Below are 16,268 nucleotides of genomic sequence, written 5' to 3'. Positions count from 1 at the left end.
ATGAAATTTTATAAAAGCACGCGATTAGTATCGACCGAACGATCAAACAGTTTGAGCGATCGAAAAAAAAATTTTGCTGTGCACAATTGCCTTAAACCTTAAATATTTCCTTCCGAGTCGACTGAATGTGCGAACGCTATAAAAAAAATTATATTAACCAAAATTGTATGATCCGTTTTAGAGAACGTAAAGCTTTTCTTTAATTAAGTTATGACTGCTACGGACTGATAGGGCCAGTTTTTTTCGCATTCTCTTATGTTTTTCACAATCAACATCTCATTGTTTTTCAATAATCACAAAATGATTTTAAGTTATGTTGTTGTTCCAAGTGTGTGTTCAACAACTAGCATTATGGCAGTGATAACTTTGTCCTTTCGATTGAGTTTTCTTTTAAATCGGTAAAAAATAGAATTTAATTTTAAATAAATTTGAATTGACAAAAATTCACAGCCATGTATTATTGTATATGTATTTTAGACGATTCATAAAAATATCGTTTATTATTACGCATTTTATGAGAATGTTTTCAGTACCTACATATTATTTATATTTATTTACCTAAAAATAACACGTTAAAAATAATTTGGGCCAATTTTTTATGCAAACGATCACACTGTAGGACGGTTTGGTTTAAATTTATATTTGTTCTGAATCAATCAACATTTAACATATTTATTTTCTTACATAAAACTAAGATTTCTTCTGCTGGATTAATTCTATTGTTATTTTTGTTCGTATAAATTTGTTAATTACAAATATTGTTGTTAAAAAAATTACCAAATATTCAATATTTACAAAATCTGCTTAGTTTGAAAAGATACAATTTCCTAAATACATAAGTCAAGTGGTAATTAGATTCCCACTTCGTTAACTACCAAACTCCGAAAGTATTATAATTTAATATTTTTTCTCAAACAGCTTAACGCCGTGCTAAGATAAAACTAACTCTCAACTGACAATATAATTCATTTAGTTTTCTGATCGCTTCCTATCAAAATGGTTGTTAAGCTTATAGCACTTTTTGGACTAATAAGCTCATTTTTAGTTGGCGTTTTAGCTGACAATGAAATAGTTGTAAGAGGAATTTTTCAAAAATATTCATTTTGTAATCAATCATTAAAGTAATTCAAATTATTTTATTCCTTAACAGGAGGATTACAAGGTTAAAGAGCTACCTAGCTCTTATGCTCATTTGGGAGAAGGACCTCACTGGGATATTGCAACACAAAACTTATACATGGTTGATCTTGATGTTGGAAAACTGAAACGTTTGGACTACAATCAGAAAAAATGGTACAAGTGTCAAATTGGTATGCTTTGGTTTTTGAGACAAATAATTACATATTTTAAAATTAATTCTGTTACATTTTACATTTAAATTGTAAATTGTTTTATTTTCCCTATTAAAACCTCACTTTTATCTCAATTATGAATTTAACAAGCTTTAAGAATATTTGAAAATACATAATTTTTTCTAAGGGCTTGCATGTCAATGATTTAAAAAAAATTAATTAATTAATTATAATTTATTTATTGATCCCTCATTTTCAAGAGCTTTTAAAATATTTTTTTTTTAAAGAAAATGCGACTTTTGCTACATTCATCATACCAGTAGAAGGAACGACCGACAAGTTCGCTGTTGGAATTGAACGTCAAGTAGCTATCGTTAAATGGGATGGTGTTTCAGAAACTTGCAAAGTTGAAAAAATCATTCTTACCGTTGAACAATCGTATAATAATAACCGCTTCAACGATGCTAAATGCGATCCTCTTGGGCGTTTATTTGCAGGAACAATGCGCAAATCTGACTTTGATTTACGTACTGGACATTTGTTCAAACTATTGAAGCCTAATTCATATGAAGTTATGTTATCTAACTTAGGAATTGCAAATGGTCTTGTTTGGAATGAAAAAGGAGATAAATTTTATTTTGTAGATTCCCAAGATTATAATGTAAAGCAATATGATTATAATACCAAAACTGGCGAAATAAGTAAGAACCAAGTTCTTTTCTACACTAAAACAAATTAATTTTTATTCATCATAGGCAATGCAATAGTAATTTCGAATACTACATCACTACCTGATGGGATGACCATTGACAATAAAGGATTCCTGTATGTGGCTGGTAATGGTGGCTCCGCTGTATTAAAGATTGATCCAAAGTAAGATGATTCACATTATTTCATAAAATAATTTAAAAAAATGTTTATTTATAGAAAACGAAAAATTGTACAAAAAATCGAAATACCAGCCAAGGAAATAACATCTTGTGCGTTCGGTGGTCCAAATTTAGATATTTTATTTGTTACAACAGCAAATGAGAAATACCCATCTTCAAACGCTGGTAAAACCTATATGGTAACTGGCTTAGGTGCAAGAGGCTTACCAATGACGAAGTTGAATCTTAAACATTATAATTAAAAATGCAACTGAAGCGAAACGAACATTAAAATTTAATTTTAAACAATAATAAATTCAAAAACTAAATTAAACTTGGTATTGAACTTGAGGGTAGTTTAATTATTTTTCAATTCAAATAAATAAAATAAATCTGTAAATAATGTATTTAAAAGTAAAAAAAAATGTTGCAACTGATAATATTAGTTTTATTGATTTAAAAATATAGGCATAAAAACAGTTTTTTTTTTTTTAGTGGCCGAAAAGGCTCTACCAAAGTTTGGACTAAAGTGGGCTTGGTGTTTTTCCCAGTGGCTTTTATTTACTCTATCTAATCTAATAATGGGATATTTTGGTTCATGCTCTTTTGAGCTTCTCCATAGTGTTTGGGTATGAATTTTGTATCACTTTAACCTTCATCCAAATACAAGCATGGCCTGCGTTATACTCTATAGGTTAAAGGAGAAAAAATGACACTAGTTAGTATAGAGTGTAAAGTTGGGTCACTTGAAAACATTGCGGAAACAATAACTGCATTTCAATCAACACTGTTAAGCGATTATTTGAAATTCATTCGTTTAATGTATTAACGTTAAATCTTTTAAAAAATATGAAAAAAAAAAACTCGATTTGTCGCTGTGCTGCTAAACATAACTTAATCATTTAACATTTTTAAAAATTTGATACTAGAATGTTTTGATTAACATCCGTTAAAATAAAATAGTAGTAAACGGTAGTACACAGCTGTCAACCGGAGTACATACAGTATTACTTTCGACAACACTGGCTTGCTTATATTTTTGGTAAATAAAGGAAATGATGTTCGACTTTGAAGGACAAACAAGCCTCGATACGGCTAAAAGCTGAATTCCGAGCAGTTTTCGCTCTTTTTTATATGATGATGCAATAATTAAAGCATCTCAAGAATAATAAAAATCTGAAGGGATTACCTGATTTCTCTGGTTCTCCCAAATTTAACTTTGTAAATACAAAACTTTGAAAACTTTATATTAATACTTTTAAAAACAACTTTTTAAACTAATAAATCAGAGTCAAACCATATAATTTTTTTATGGTGCTGTTCTAAAATAAAAGCATAAATAGTTAAGGCCATTACTTTTGGGACACCCTGTATATAAACCATGTCTTTGGTCGATGTTAAAGGTGTCTATTGTCGCTTGCCATTTGCCAAATTTGGAAAACGACATAAAGAGCTATAGAGACAAATGCTTCTGGGCATTAAACTTAAATTCGTTGTCTCTTCAGGCTGACAATTGTAACATTTCGCTGCTCTGTCGAAATCAGTCAGAAAATCAACGAACGAAGCATAAGTTTTTGTCCAATACTAAGACCTAAAATCACCAAAACTCACAAAAATTTAGTGTATTTTATATCATAAAGTTTTTTTTTTTATTTTGAATACTCTCATTGTAAAAAGTTAATGGAAATGTTTTTGTTATTTGCAGGAGGAAATAACTTCGTATATGGCAACAGTAATAATAAATAAAATAATAAAAATTTTTATCTGTTGTAGCAATATATAACAAATAATCCGAGAAATATCTTATCAACTTTGTTTTATAACAAAAAAAAACAAAAATTAAGAAAACCAAATTTTTAAGCTAAAATATAAATATAATTAATTATTAAAGCAATTTTTAATCTAAAAAAATAACTTTGAAAGATGAACTTAATAAAGCGAACAAATCTTAGGAGTTGGCACTACGCTGCTGATTGCTTTATATCATATTTAATCTTTTCATGTTTATTTTTTTATGAAATGAACTCATTATTCAAGTTGAATACAAAGATGTTATTTATCTTAATCTAAACAGGTATATAAAGTTAATATTATATACATATATGAAAATGTATAGTTTAAGGCATATAATTAAAATATAGTCTAGGGAAGGGATGAACTGAACATATACCATTTTTTTAAACTGTGGCTCTTACTAAGGAAAAAAGTTGCTAAATTATGCAAAAAAAAAAAGAGAAAAATGTTCTGGAATTTTGTATGTATATGTAGGTATATGTATATATGTAATGTATGTACACCAAATTTATGTGTAGTGTAGCCTAAAAACTAAGATTTTTATTAAAAGTATAGTTCTTCAAAAAATCAAAAATTAAGTGAAATTCTAATTTTTCATACGATTTCGATTTTCGGGTTTTTATTTGTTTTCAGAGACCAATTTTCAGGGTCATTTTTTTTATTTTCATTGAACTTAAGCTGGTTAAATTGACCTTTGTACTTTGGAGAACAAAACTGCATATTGATAGGACCTTGCACCAAGCTATATGCTTTGGAAATGATTTTCCTACAAATGGAGCGTATGGGTTTAAAGTACATAATTTAGATTGGATTCAAAATCATCTATCAAGATTGGATTTGGTCAACTTCTTACAAAAAAGTCGACCACATTTCTGTAGCTACATATTTTTGCAGCTTTTTAAGGTGATTCTCTCTTACTATATTTGTAACGGGATCAAATTGGACATTCCATGTCGGGTGTTCACCTGATATTCCCAAATTCTAAATATGCGTGATAGTAAAAAGACATTATCGTATGGTGCTTGCTAACCGACATAATATCTGCATTTCTTCTTTGTTGAACATTGTCTGAAAAGATACTCAAAGAACTGCCATACCTAATGTTTTTTCCTTTTTTTAAGAGTCATTATATTTTGCGAATGACGACTGAAATGCTTAATTTTATTTGTTTAAACTAAACATGTATTTATACGCACTAAGATCTCTTTTAGAATAATAAATAAAACTCTTTTAAGGTAAATAACAATGTGATCTAAAGTTTGGATACAAAAGACAATAAAGTTTACTTTCGAAAAGCTTCTTACGTATACATATTTGAACAATTAAAGATCTCTTCAACCATGCAGAAGTTCAAATAATGAACATTTCGAAGAAAAATATCTGTTAGATACCAAAATATAATTAGGGTTTTGCAGATGATAGCTCAAGTTTATCTCGTTTCCACATTAAACTCATGAGAAAAAATGACCGCTTTTTGATTTTTTCCATATAAATTTTGAGAGTTCAATAATGCAAATAAAATTTCAAATGTTTAAGGAAAAAAAGAAACGTATTATTCAATTCCTAGGGTTATTAAGTCTAGTTTTTTTTTTCTTAATCAGATGTTTTATACATCTTTGGAAAGCATTAGATGAATTTCTAAAATAGGTAAAAAAGGATGAAAATTGACATAGCTTAAATGTTTGAAATGCATGAAATTAAAAGAAAAATCCATAAATCGTTATTAAGTCTAGTTTTTTTTCTTAATCAGATGTTTTATACATCTTTGGAAAGCATTAGATGAATTTCTAAAATAGGTAAAAAAGGATGAAAATTGACATAGCTTAAATGTTTGAAATGCCTGAAATTAAAAGAAAAATCCATAAATCTTACTTTTGGGATTGTTGTTTTGTTGTATTCAACAAGCGTACTAGTTCTTTAAAAAAAAACTATATTTAACTCTTTTTTGACATTGTTATTTATTTGACTGATACCTGTTTTTTTTTTAAAGAACATTTTTTTACTGTAAACATTAGGTAATAATCTGTTTTAACTTAAACCATTCCAAGTTGGTTTTAAAACTAACTTTAATTCGAATTTGAAAAGAGTTGCAAAATTATTTTGTTTTTTTCTGTAATTTTGCGAAGAGTCCTTTTAATACAAGCATCGATCTCTAATATGACGACATTAATAAAATAAATACTTGAGTAAATATCTATTGTCTACTGTTAGACTAAAATATACATAGGTACATTTACCTATGCAAAACAATATCTGCTGCTAAAGCTATTTTTTCCATCTGTATATCACAGAGCGTGAGATATTTTCAAAACTGAAAAGCTATCTTCTAGCTCTCTTTTTTGCCTAACTTCTTAACTATCTTAGAATACTTTTTTTGTTAACGACACATTATTCTCAGATAAAAAGAAATTAAGGCCTATGGTTTATTTCATTTGGGTTTCTCGTCTCTCTTGATCAAAATGGCATTTCAGCAGATACTAGCTTTTGGTCTTATAAGTTGCTTTTTAGTTGGTGTTTTAGCTGACAAAAATAATTCGGTGAGAATAGTCCAATACTATGAAAATTTTATATTTTATAGTTCGTTCTTAAGTTATTTATTATTTTAAAAACTATTTTTGTTCTTTTGCAGACTTCTTACCATGTTGAACAACTACCTAATTCACTCTCAAAAATAGGTGAAGCTCCCCACTGGGATATTGCAACTCAGAGTTTGTACATGGTTGACCTAACTGCTGGACAGCTGAAGCGATTTGACTACAATCTGAACAGGATGTTCAAGTGTCAAATTGGTATGTATTTTTACTATGTACTTTTTTTTTTAGTTAATTTTTTAATGTGGACCTAATTATTTCGGAGCAATTTGGATATACTAACCATAGGCTTTAAAGAATTTCGCACGAAGAGGTGCAGACAGAGGTTCTATGTCTGTTTTTCTGTCAGTCATGGGCGAACCAGAGGCTAATACAGAGGTACTGGGCCTGCTTCTAATCAAGAAGAGCCCAAATGGTTCTAACTCTATTTATGTTTAAAGTCATTGATGTGTTTGATATATGTAGTTGATGTTGTATGAGTACAGGATGTAAAGAATTTATTTATAAAGATTAGGAGCGGAATTCAGAGTCGTTACTCAAGTAAAATTTTTTCTCAAGCACAAGTCTGAGATGAATTTTTTGAGTGTTTGCCCAAGCATTTACTTCAAAAATTTCCTCAGTTGGAATTCTTCATAAGCTAAAGTAAAGAAACCCTTAGGTTTTCTAAACGTAGCCAGTATCTGAAGTGGGCCAAACGCAAGAGCAAATGTTCACTTGAGTAAAATTTTTACTTGAGTAACGACTCTGAATTCCGCTTTAGAACCAAATTTTGCCTCAATCAATTTACAATTTAGAAAAGCCAAACAAAATATAATAATATTCTTCTATCTAAAGAACTCTTTGTCGTGTTTATTTATGAGAATAGAACTCATTTTGCGTACATGTTTTTGCATTTGCGATTACAAAAAAAAAATGAAATTTTTTTTATTTGCTTTTGGTGTATTTACACTTTGATATTAATTATTAAAATAATGATTAAATTCTATTCTTTATTTTAAGAACAAAGTAATCTAGAGTTTGAAATAGACAAAGCATTAAAAACTTGTGTAAACATTTGTTTTTGTTTGTTGTTTTCTTCGTCTTGAACATAATAAAAGATCTCTTCAACAAAAGCACAAGTTCAAACAAAAAATCTTTGGGGTAGTTTAATAATTATTACGTAAAATGTCTTTTGTCATATCATAAGAGCTATTTGAGAGCTCATGAGAAGTCCGAGAATTTGAATTTCATCTTAATAATATTGATTTTAATACCATACAAAACAAAAAATATGTTTAATTTTCGTTCCTCTTCTACCTTGAGACATTTGTCATTATGTAGTTTGCCCATGCATTTCACGTTTGTTTGTTTTTATATACAAAAAAAGTACGCATACGCCCGAGTGTACATTCAAACTATGATAATGGAGAGGAATAAGATAAAATAAGCAAAATACATAAAATAAAATGAAATAAAATGAGATAAAAATGGATGCAAAACTGAATTTGTTTTCGATATTTTAATTTGCTTTAATTAATTACACAAAATAGAACTAAGGTGTGTCCATCAAATTTATGTGATTGTATTTTTTTTTTTTTGTAGAAAACGTGACATCTGCTGCATTTGTTATTCCAATCGAAGGTTGTCCCGATAAGTTTGCTGTTGGAATATTACGTCAAGTAGCTATCGTTAAATGGAATGGTATTTCTGAAACATGCAAAGTTGTAGGAAATATTGTTAATGTTGAGCAATCAGACTCAAAGTATGACAATAATCGTTTTAACGATGCTAAATGCGATCCCCGTGGTCGTCTTTTTGCTGGAACACAGCATAGAACTGAATTTGAATTACGTACTGGACATGTGTTCGAAATTGTGAAGCCTAATGCCACTGAAACTGTGCTGTCGAATATTGGAATAGCAAACGGCATGGCTTGGAATGAGAAAGTTGCCGAGTTCTATCAGATTGATTCTTTAGATTTGAATATAAAAAAATACGATTATGATATTAATACAGGTGACATTAGTAAGTATCTATATGCATATCGTCGGTGAAACCACAAAAGTGAGTAACTCTAAATTTTCTGAAAATTAGATTTGAATGCCATCTGTTAAACAATCCTAATATCTAATGTTCCTTAAACTCAGAATCCCCTTAAAGTTCATAGTTTTTATTTTATTAGCAAATTAGAAAAAGAAAACTCATACAAATGCCTTCAAAACGATTTTGTTTTTTTGCTCTCCTATAAAATTTGCTAAAATGGAGTTACACACTTTTCTGGTTTCACCGACGATATACAAATAAATATAAGTAACTTTTCAATGATAAAATTTTGATTCTTTAGAAAATCCAAGAGTTATTTATCAATTAAATGGAACCGGAATAGATGTTATTCCTGATGGATTAACAATTGATTCTGAAGGATTTTTGTATGTCGCTATCAAGGGTGATTCAGCTATACTTAAAATTGATCCAAAGTTAGATAAGATGTTTTTAATTTTTTACTAAATAAATATTTATTTAACATTTTTTAAACATAGGAACGGACAAGTTGTGCTTAGAATTGATATACCCTATAAAAAAGTTGCTTCTGTTGCGTTTGGCGGACGAAATTTGACTACTCTCTTTGTAACATCGGCAGCTTATGAATCAGCATCTGGACCGACTTTTAAAGTAACTGGATTGAACGCTACAGGTCTTCCAGTGAAAAAATTTAGACTGCGAGGGAAGAGATTCTTAAATCGAGGGCAGTGTTATTGATTAATAAGAGCTACATGCTAAATTTTTTTCGCAAATTGTCCAGCTCCACTGTACTATTATAAATCATTTTTTAAATAAACTTGGTGGGAATATACATATTAAGTGAGTTTGGATACATTTTTTCTCCTGATGGAAGCACTTATGCTACCTTAGATGTGGTCTTCTTCGGCACTGATGTCATTTTGCGAAGTTGAAATATATAGTAGATACAGTACGCAGGGCTACCTTTGCGCCTCTAAAGAGGTGTTTTTCCTCTTTTTTTCACCCAATCCACTTTCACTCCACTTTTTAAAAATTGTCAAAAAATCCCTCTTTTTGATATTTTGGTTCCACTTTTTCCTCTTTTTTAAAATTATGTACGTTTGATTAAAAAAAAATTGACATTTTTTTGAAAATCAAGGAAAATGTGACTTATAACACTTTCAATTATAACGACTCAAATCTAAAAAAAATATACGTTGCTATTGTTGTTTTTGGCCTCTTTTTGAAAATCTACGAAGGTAGCCCTGACAGTAGGTACAAGATAAATAAAATCTTTGACTATCCTATACCATGCCGATAACATAAATGATAAGGGAATAATCGTATATGATAATATCGATACTACGGTTGCGTGTTGCGTTAAGCCTGGTACGCTGCTCGCGCTAAATTTTAGCTCCCATACAAATTATCGAAAATTTTTAGCCGAGATAAAATGGATCCCATACAAGTTATCGATAACTTGTATGGGAATTTTATTTCAGCTAAAATTTAGCGCGAGCAGCGTACCAGGCTTTACAGGTAAAAAAAAATGATACAAAAAAGGCAACGAGTGCAGTTATCACTAATGATACTATACCGTCTCTCATTATACCATGGCGATGGCAGCAGTTGTCTTCTGTTGTGAGCTCAGTTTTAATGTAGCTTTTAAGGAACTTTGAATGTGTCAGTTTGGAATTTTTCATACAATTACCCGTACCGCTACCGCAAGTACCCTCGGTGCTACCAAGCCTTCAAATTAGAATTATATTTAAAAAAAAATTGATTTTAAAATAAAAACGACGTGATCAGCCAAAAAAAAATAATGAAACTCTTAAAATGTATTAAATAAATTTTTTTTAATTCTTGTCAAAAGTGGGACTTGAACCCACGTCATTTACGCTCCCATACCTTTTAAGGCAACATTGCTTCTTGACTCAGGCGCCTTAGAATGCTCGGCCATCCTCACATTTTACATAGGCGTCAACGAAGTCAAATTTGTCACACAATTATATTGAAGCCTATCCTGTAGATTCTACCAAAAATTACGTTCTGTTTGCTAACGTATGCCGTCATCCCAATCCCTGTGCTCGTTTAATGTATCACGTAATTGTCTTTCGTACACTTGAGTTTTCGTCAACGGATGCGACGATTTGGCCCCAGTACTTTAATGGAGGAGAATTTCACATTTATTGTTATGATAGAAAGAGATAGTTGCTTCAAGTATTCTTATCTAAAGCCTGGTACGCAGATCGAGCTAAATATTTGCCGAGATGAAATTCTCATACAAGTTATCGATAATTTGTATGGGACTCATTTTAGCTCGGCTAAAAATCTTCGATCATTTGTATGGGAGCTAAAATTTATCTCGATCTGGCTTAAAAGAAGTAAATAACTGAGTCTTTTCACCGAGTGCCTATCCTTTTTCAGTGGAAAGAGGTACTTCCAACGTACATAAACACTGAGGTCGAACTACGGGATGAGGAGTGAAGGGGGAAGATGCTCACGAAGCGAACTGAATTTTCTGAGGGTAGTTACAGTTCCATTCCTAAATTTTTCCTCTTTTTGACGTTTGTTCCTAGAAAATGTAAAAGTGGAACGTGATTGGGCACAACAGTGTGTAGCCACCATGGTATAAAAAGAGAAGGTATGATCATTAGAAAAAACTCAGTATCGAGAACTGTCAAAACTTATGGCTACTTAAGGTTTTGACAGCCCAGCCCATTGAAATTGTTGTTGTAAACAAATTTGTCTTGGAAATTGTTGTTGCTTTTGACTTTGCCAAATGCCAAACGTCAAAACCTTATTACCCCATTTTGTAAGATGGCGGCTCTAATGATCATACCTTGTCTTTTTATACCATGTGTAGCCACCTCATGTGATTTTTCAATCGATTGAAAAATCACTGTGTAGCCAGGCACTATGATTGTAATCGTATGCAGCAATTCGACCCCTGTGCCTACGTTCTGTAAATCTTTCATCGAGAAATTTCTCGCATGAAACACTCAAATCGGAACAAAAATAATGTGAATCGACACAAAAATCATTTTCTCACATTCGTTTGTTTCTATAAACAAAATTTTCTCGCCTTGAAACATTTCTGAATCAAAATGCTTGACAGACTGGAAAAATGTGAATAAAACTGTGTCTGTAAGAAAATTATCGAGATAATTTCTCGATTGAACTGCCAAAATTACTCACAAGCAAAAAGGATGCGAGAAAGTAAGATATTTGAAAAAAAAATTGATAATCATGCATTAAATGTGAGATTTTACTTCTGAAAAAGTGTTCACGGTAATTAAATTTTGTATCACTTAAATTTTTAAAATAAAAAAAAAGGATATTAAAGAAAAAAAAAGAAAAATTTACATGCCACAACTGTGACTTTAACTCGGTACCCTCCACTCGCTGACCGACTGCTCTACCTTCGGACTACCGAGCCTTGGGATATTTATTGTAAAACTATGTCTATATGAACGTTGATGGCCAAAGGTACAAATATTTTCAATTTTTTTGACAGTTTCCAATAATTCAAATGGAATAAAATATGTACAGGGTTGCTTCTCACATCGAGATACAGACACAGGTTATTTTTCCAAATAGAGAAACGTATGGAATTTTTGTTTCAAAATTTTTCGATGCGAGAAGTTCTCGACTAAGTTACAGAACATAGGCACTGGTTATTTCCAGAGATGGCAAAAATTGGATTTTTTTTGATTTCCTACATTTGTTACGTCTACTACATAAATGAGGTAGTTAACGTAGTTTAATGTAGTTAACGTAATTAAATGTAGCAGACGTAGCGCTAGACGTCAAAATGTAGTTTGAAATGCCAATTTTACCACCAAATTGTCAAAGTCTTATTCAAATCGAAATACATAGCTGTGATAGTGTAAATTTGAATAGAATATTTGAAACCAGATGGACTTGGGGTGGTTTCTTTGAAAAGGTTTTACTTTACGAAACCAAATTCTCACGAAAACACAGCTATTTATTTTTTAATATTTTTGAAATATAACGTTTTTTATGTAGTTATTGCACGTAGCAAATGTAGGTAGTACATGAAACAAATCAAGCGAGTAGTTTATTCGATTAACTACGCGTAGTTAACCGAGTAGATTACCTGACGTAATCTACTCTGCCATCTCTGGTTATTTCTATGCTTCTACGTTTTCTGAGCGCTACCCCTACTGCTGATACGTAGTTTCATTCTGTTTCATGCATAATTAACGAAATCAAATCTTTCAGCCATTTAACGAAAGTTCTTCTTGTCATATAACCAACCGCAACCAACTTCACACTTGTTTACATATTTTTTCTCTGTTTACCCTTTGTTCAAAATGAAATAAAAAAAAATTAATGAAAATTTTAATTTTATAATGATCAAGTTGCGTTTGTCGTTTCATAAAATAAAAATTATATTTCGCTTTCCACAAAAACATTGAAGTTATTTTGAAAAGAAATTTCTATACTAAAAAAAAAAAGAAATAAAACAAACAGAATTGAAAATATTTACTTAATAATCAATAAAAGCAAAAAGTAAATTAAATTAAAATTTAATAGATTACCAAAACAAAGAAACTTTGTTGTCTGCAATTCTTTCATTCAATATTGTCAAATGAAAATATTCTATTCTTTTGATTTATTATAAAAAAAATTGTTTTAAAAATCCATTTGAATTGTTTTCCAAGACAAGTCGGAAAAATTCTTGATTATAGTACAAACAAAAATCAGATTTAAACAAAAAATGGGTCGCATTTTCTTGGAACACTTGGGTGGCCATAAACTATTCAATTGTGGACAATGCAATGCCAATTTAACCAATAAAACTCAATTGATTAGCACACGATTTACTGGAGCCACTGGACGTGCCTATCTCTTCAAAAGAGTAGTTAATCTAACCTTCAGTCATGTCCAGGAACGCGTTATGTTGACTGGCAGACATATGGTCCGCGATGTTATGTGCAAAAACTGTGCCCACAAACTTGGTTGGATGTATGAATTTGCCACCGACAATTCTCAAAAGTAAGTTAATTGCTTTAATCGATTAATTTTGTTTAAACACTCGTTTTAAATTCCAAATAATATTCAGATACAAAGAAGGACGTGTTATCCTCGAGTACGCCCTCATAACAGAGTCTGAAGGAATTCCATCTGACGCTGGCATAAGAGACTAACTGCCTACCTTACATCATTTTTATGTCTTTGCTCTTCTTTTCTTAGTTTTTAAATTAACAACAATTTATAATAATTAATTAAATTTGTGTATTTTATTTTGACTTTTGAAATAAAACTAACAGTTCATTTTATCATTTGTCTGGTGGTATCTTAAAATGCTAGGCAGAGTGAAACAACATTTCCTCTCAACTTTGGGGGCTTTTACATTTTTCCAGTTTTTTGTGCGACAGCCATGGCGTTCTCGTTGGCAATCATTTGGAACTCTTGGAAGCGCTGAGATATTCTTTGGTTCATTTTTAAATATTTTTCCATGCAATTTAGTGAGCATTTTTCCTGTGAAATCGAAATTAGTTAGAAAAAGTTCTCGTAGAAATAAATCAATGGAATTAAACCTCATCTGGTTTCACTGTTCGTGCAGTGAAATCTCGAATGCAGTCAACAAAACAGAGTTCAGATAGTTTGTTGTATGACAAAAGGAAGTCTTGGAACTAAAATAGATGAAATTATTTAAATGATGTGATTTGAAAAATTTTGATGGAATTTTTGAAAACTCTCCCATCAAAGGAAATTCCAATAAAGGAGGTTATAAAACTACTGACTGGCAAAATTTTCATTCATGAGTAAACAATGAATGGATTATTGATTAAATTAGTTTTAAAATAATTCTGCTAACCGTTTTCATTTGTTCTTTATCAAGAGAATCAATTGATACGGTTGCTGCTGCCATTTTTATTTAAATTTATTTTTTTTTATTTTAAAATAATTGAGAAACTTTGTGGGTATTTAGTTTTTTTTTTTAATCAAAGAATACAGAACGAAAGAATCGAAATGTGGTATATTTGACGAATATCAGCTGTTGTTCAAAAGTGACAGTAGTTTTGTATCGGTTATAGTACAGGGGTGTTATATACACAAAAAAAACTTGTCGATTTATTTTTATTATAATTATTGTAGTTTTTTGTTTTTGCAAATTAGTTAGAATTATTTTACAAAATATGAGGCATTGGGCTCCTAAATTTATAAGCATTCATAAATTATATAAATATGTATCAATGTCTGCGCTTTAAGTCTGGTAAGCAGATCGACGTAAATTTTAGCTCCCATACAAGTTATCGATAATTTGTATGGGATCCATTTTAGCTCAGATAAAATTTTTCGATAATTTGTATGGGAGCTAAAATTTAGCGCGAGCAGCGTACCAGGCTTAAGCCTATAGGATACATTTTAGCTCGGCTAAATTTTTTCGATAATTTGTATGGGACCTAAAATTTAGCTAAAATTTATCTGAGCATCTTATCGATAGTTTGAATAAAGCCATGTACGCAGATCGAGCTAAATTGTAGCTTCCATATAAATTATCCAAAAATTTAGCCGATCTAAAATTAATCCCATACAAATTATCGATAACTTGTATGGGAATTTTATCTCGGCTATAACTTTATCACTAGCGATAAAACGTCTTTTTATTTTTATGAGATAAAATGGATTTTAAAGTCAACCAAATATTTTATCGCCAGTGATAAAAGTTACAGAACATGGGCATAGGCTTTACGGTATTATCTCAAGCCTAGTACGCAGATTGAGAGAAATGTAAGCTACAATACAAATTATCGAAAACATTTTGTGGAGGTAAAATTTATTTGAGAATCTTAGCAACATTCGGAAGATAAAGATATTACCTTATTATGTGTACTTTGGGGTTTGAGTACAGATTCAGCTTGAGAATCACACATTCGTTTCCGACTACATATTTTTTATGTGTCACAATTTAAGCCTGGGAGCTATATTTTAGCCTAGCTAATATTCCCATACAAGTTAATGATAATTTGTATGGGATCCATTTTAGCTCGGCTAAAACTTTTCGATAATTAGCGGACGAAAAATAAGTCAAGAAAAACGGAGAAAAAAAATATCAGCTAAGATTTAGCGCGATCTCCGTACTAGGCTTCACGGTAAATATTCCAAAATTGTCTTCCCCGAGCTTACTTATTAAATAACCGTCAACTTCCCTCTTTTATCTCTATAAAGGTTTTAACGAGATATTTTCAAGTTATATCAAGTAACCTTATTTTATGTATTGATGTGACGGTTAATAATGATGGTAAATAAAAAACGAACTTGTGAAAATATTCACATACATACTCAACAGCTCATACTATGGTTTCGTTCTATCAATACCGCACAAACAAACTTACTAAAGGTGGCGCTCACAGTCCAGGATGGATCTCGTGCTCAATCAAGAAGCCTCTCCCTTGATAGCTGTCACCAGTTGGTTTCCTTTTTTTTTTATTAATATTTCCTCATTGTAGAAAAAAAGACAGACAGAAATTATCAAACAAAAATTTGTTTAAATTTAATATTGATCGCCATTTAAACGGTTCTCTTTTTCCATCCCGATTCTGGCAAACCTCACAAGATGAGATGAACTTGATTTACAACAAATGTCAAACTTGTGAGTTGTGACTAGCCCTCAGAGCAGATCACAAATTCGAAAGATTTTTTAAGCTGATTTTATTTGTCGAAGTTGTATCAGCGCCCAGGCAAACAAGTTGTTTGATCGGCTGAAG

The 16,268-nt window shown here is 30.7% G+C and overlaps 4 protein-coding genes across 4 annotated transcripts; 3 read left to right on the top strand and 1 right to left on the bottom strand.

Annotated features, from left to right (window-relative positions):
• Nucleotides 1–940: 940 nt before the first annotated feature.
• Nucleotides 941–2,591, top strand: LOC129910708 (regucalcin-like). Its single transcript, XM_055988197.1, has 5 exons — nucleotides 941–1,074; nucleotides 1,151–1,310; nucleotides 1,580–1,993; nucleotides 2,048–2,165; nucleotides 2,220–2,591. Exons 1-5 carry the CDS (start codon nucleotides 997–999, stop codon nucleotides 2,422–2,424), a joined length of 975 nt encoding a protein of 324 aa, XP_055844172.1. The 5' UTR covers nucleotides 941–996; the 3' UTR covers nucleotides 2,425–2,591.
• A 3,773-nt stretch (nucleotides 2,592–6,364) lies between these two features.
• Nucleotides 6,365–9,381, top strand: LOC129910955 (regucalcin-like). The gene is made up of 5 exons (XM_055988561.1): nucleotides 6,365–6,492; nucleotides 6,585–6,744; nucleotides 8,128–8,550; nucleotides 8,870–9,002; nucleotides 9,066–9,381. The coding sequence occupies exons 1-5, from the start codon at nucleotides 6,415–6,417 to the stop codon at nucleotides 9,283–9,285; spliced, it is 1,014 nt and encodes a 337-aa protein (XP_055844536.1). The 5' UTR covers nucleotides 6,365–6,414; the 3' UTR covers nucleotides 9,286–9,381.
• Nucleotides 9,382–12,898: 3,517 nt separating this feature from the next.
• On the top strand, nucleotides 12,899–13,832 carry LOC129911821 (protein yippee). The gene is made up of 2 exons (XM_055989774.1): nucleotides 12,899–13,548; nucleotides 13,616–13,832. Exons 1-2 carry the CDS (start codon nucleotides 13,271–13,273, stop codon nucleotides 13,698–13,700), a joined length of 363 nt encoding a protein of 120 aa, XP_055845749.1. The 5' UTR covers nucleotides 12,899–13,270; the 3' UTR covers nucleotides 13,701–13,832.
• Nucleotides 13,775–14,532, bottom strand: LOC129911822 (mitochondrial import inner membrane translocase subunit Tim9). Its single transcript, XM_055989775.1, has 3 exons — nucleotides 14,375–14,532; nucleotides 14,094–14,189; nucleotides 13,775–14,034 (listed from the first exon to the last, which is right to left on the bottom strand). Exons 1-3 carry the CDS (start codon nucleotides 14,426–14,428, stop codon nucleotides 13,903–13,905), a joined length of 282 nt encoding a protein of 93 aa, XP_055845750.1. The 5' UTR covers nucleotides 14,429–14,532; the 3' UTR covers nucleotides 13,775–13,902.
• Nucleotides 14,533–16,268: the final 1,736 nt, after the last annotated feature.

Source organism: Episyrphus balteatus, chromosome 2 (assembly GCF_945859705.1).
Source record: "Episyrphus balteatus chromosome 2, idEpiBalt1.1, whole genome shotgun sequence".
Lineage (NCBI taxonomy): Eukaryota > Metazoa > Arthropoda > Insecta > Diptera > Syrphidae > Episyrphus > Episyrphus balteatus.
Note: the sequence above shows the minus strand (reverse complement) of the source record. Positions and strands in the feature narration are given on the sequence as shown.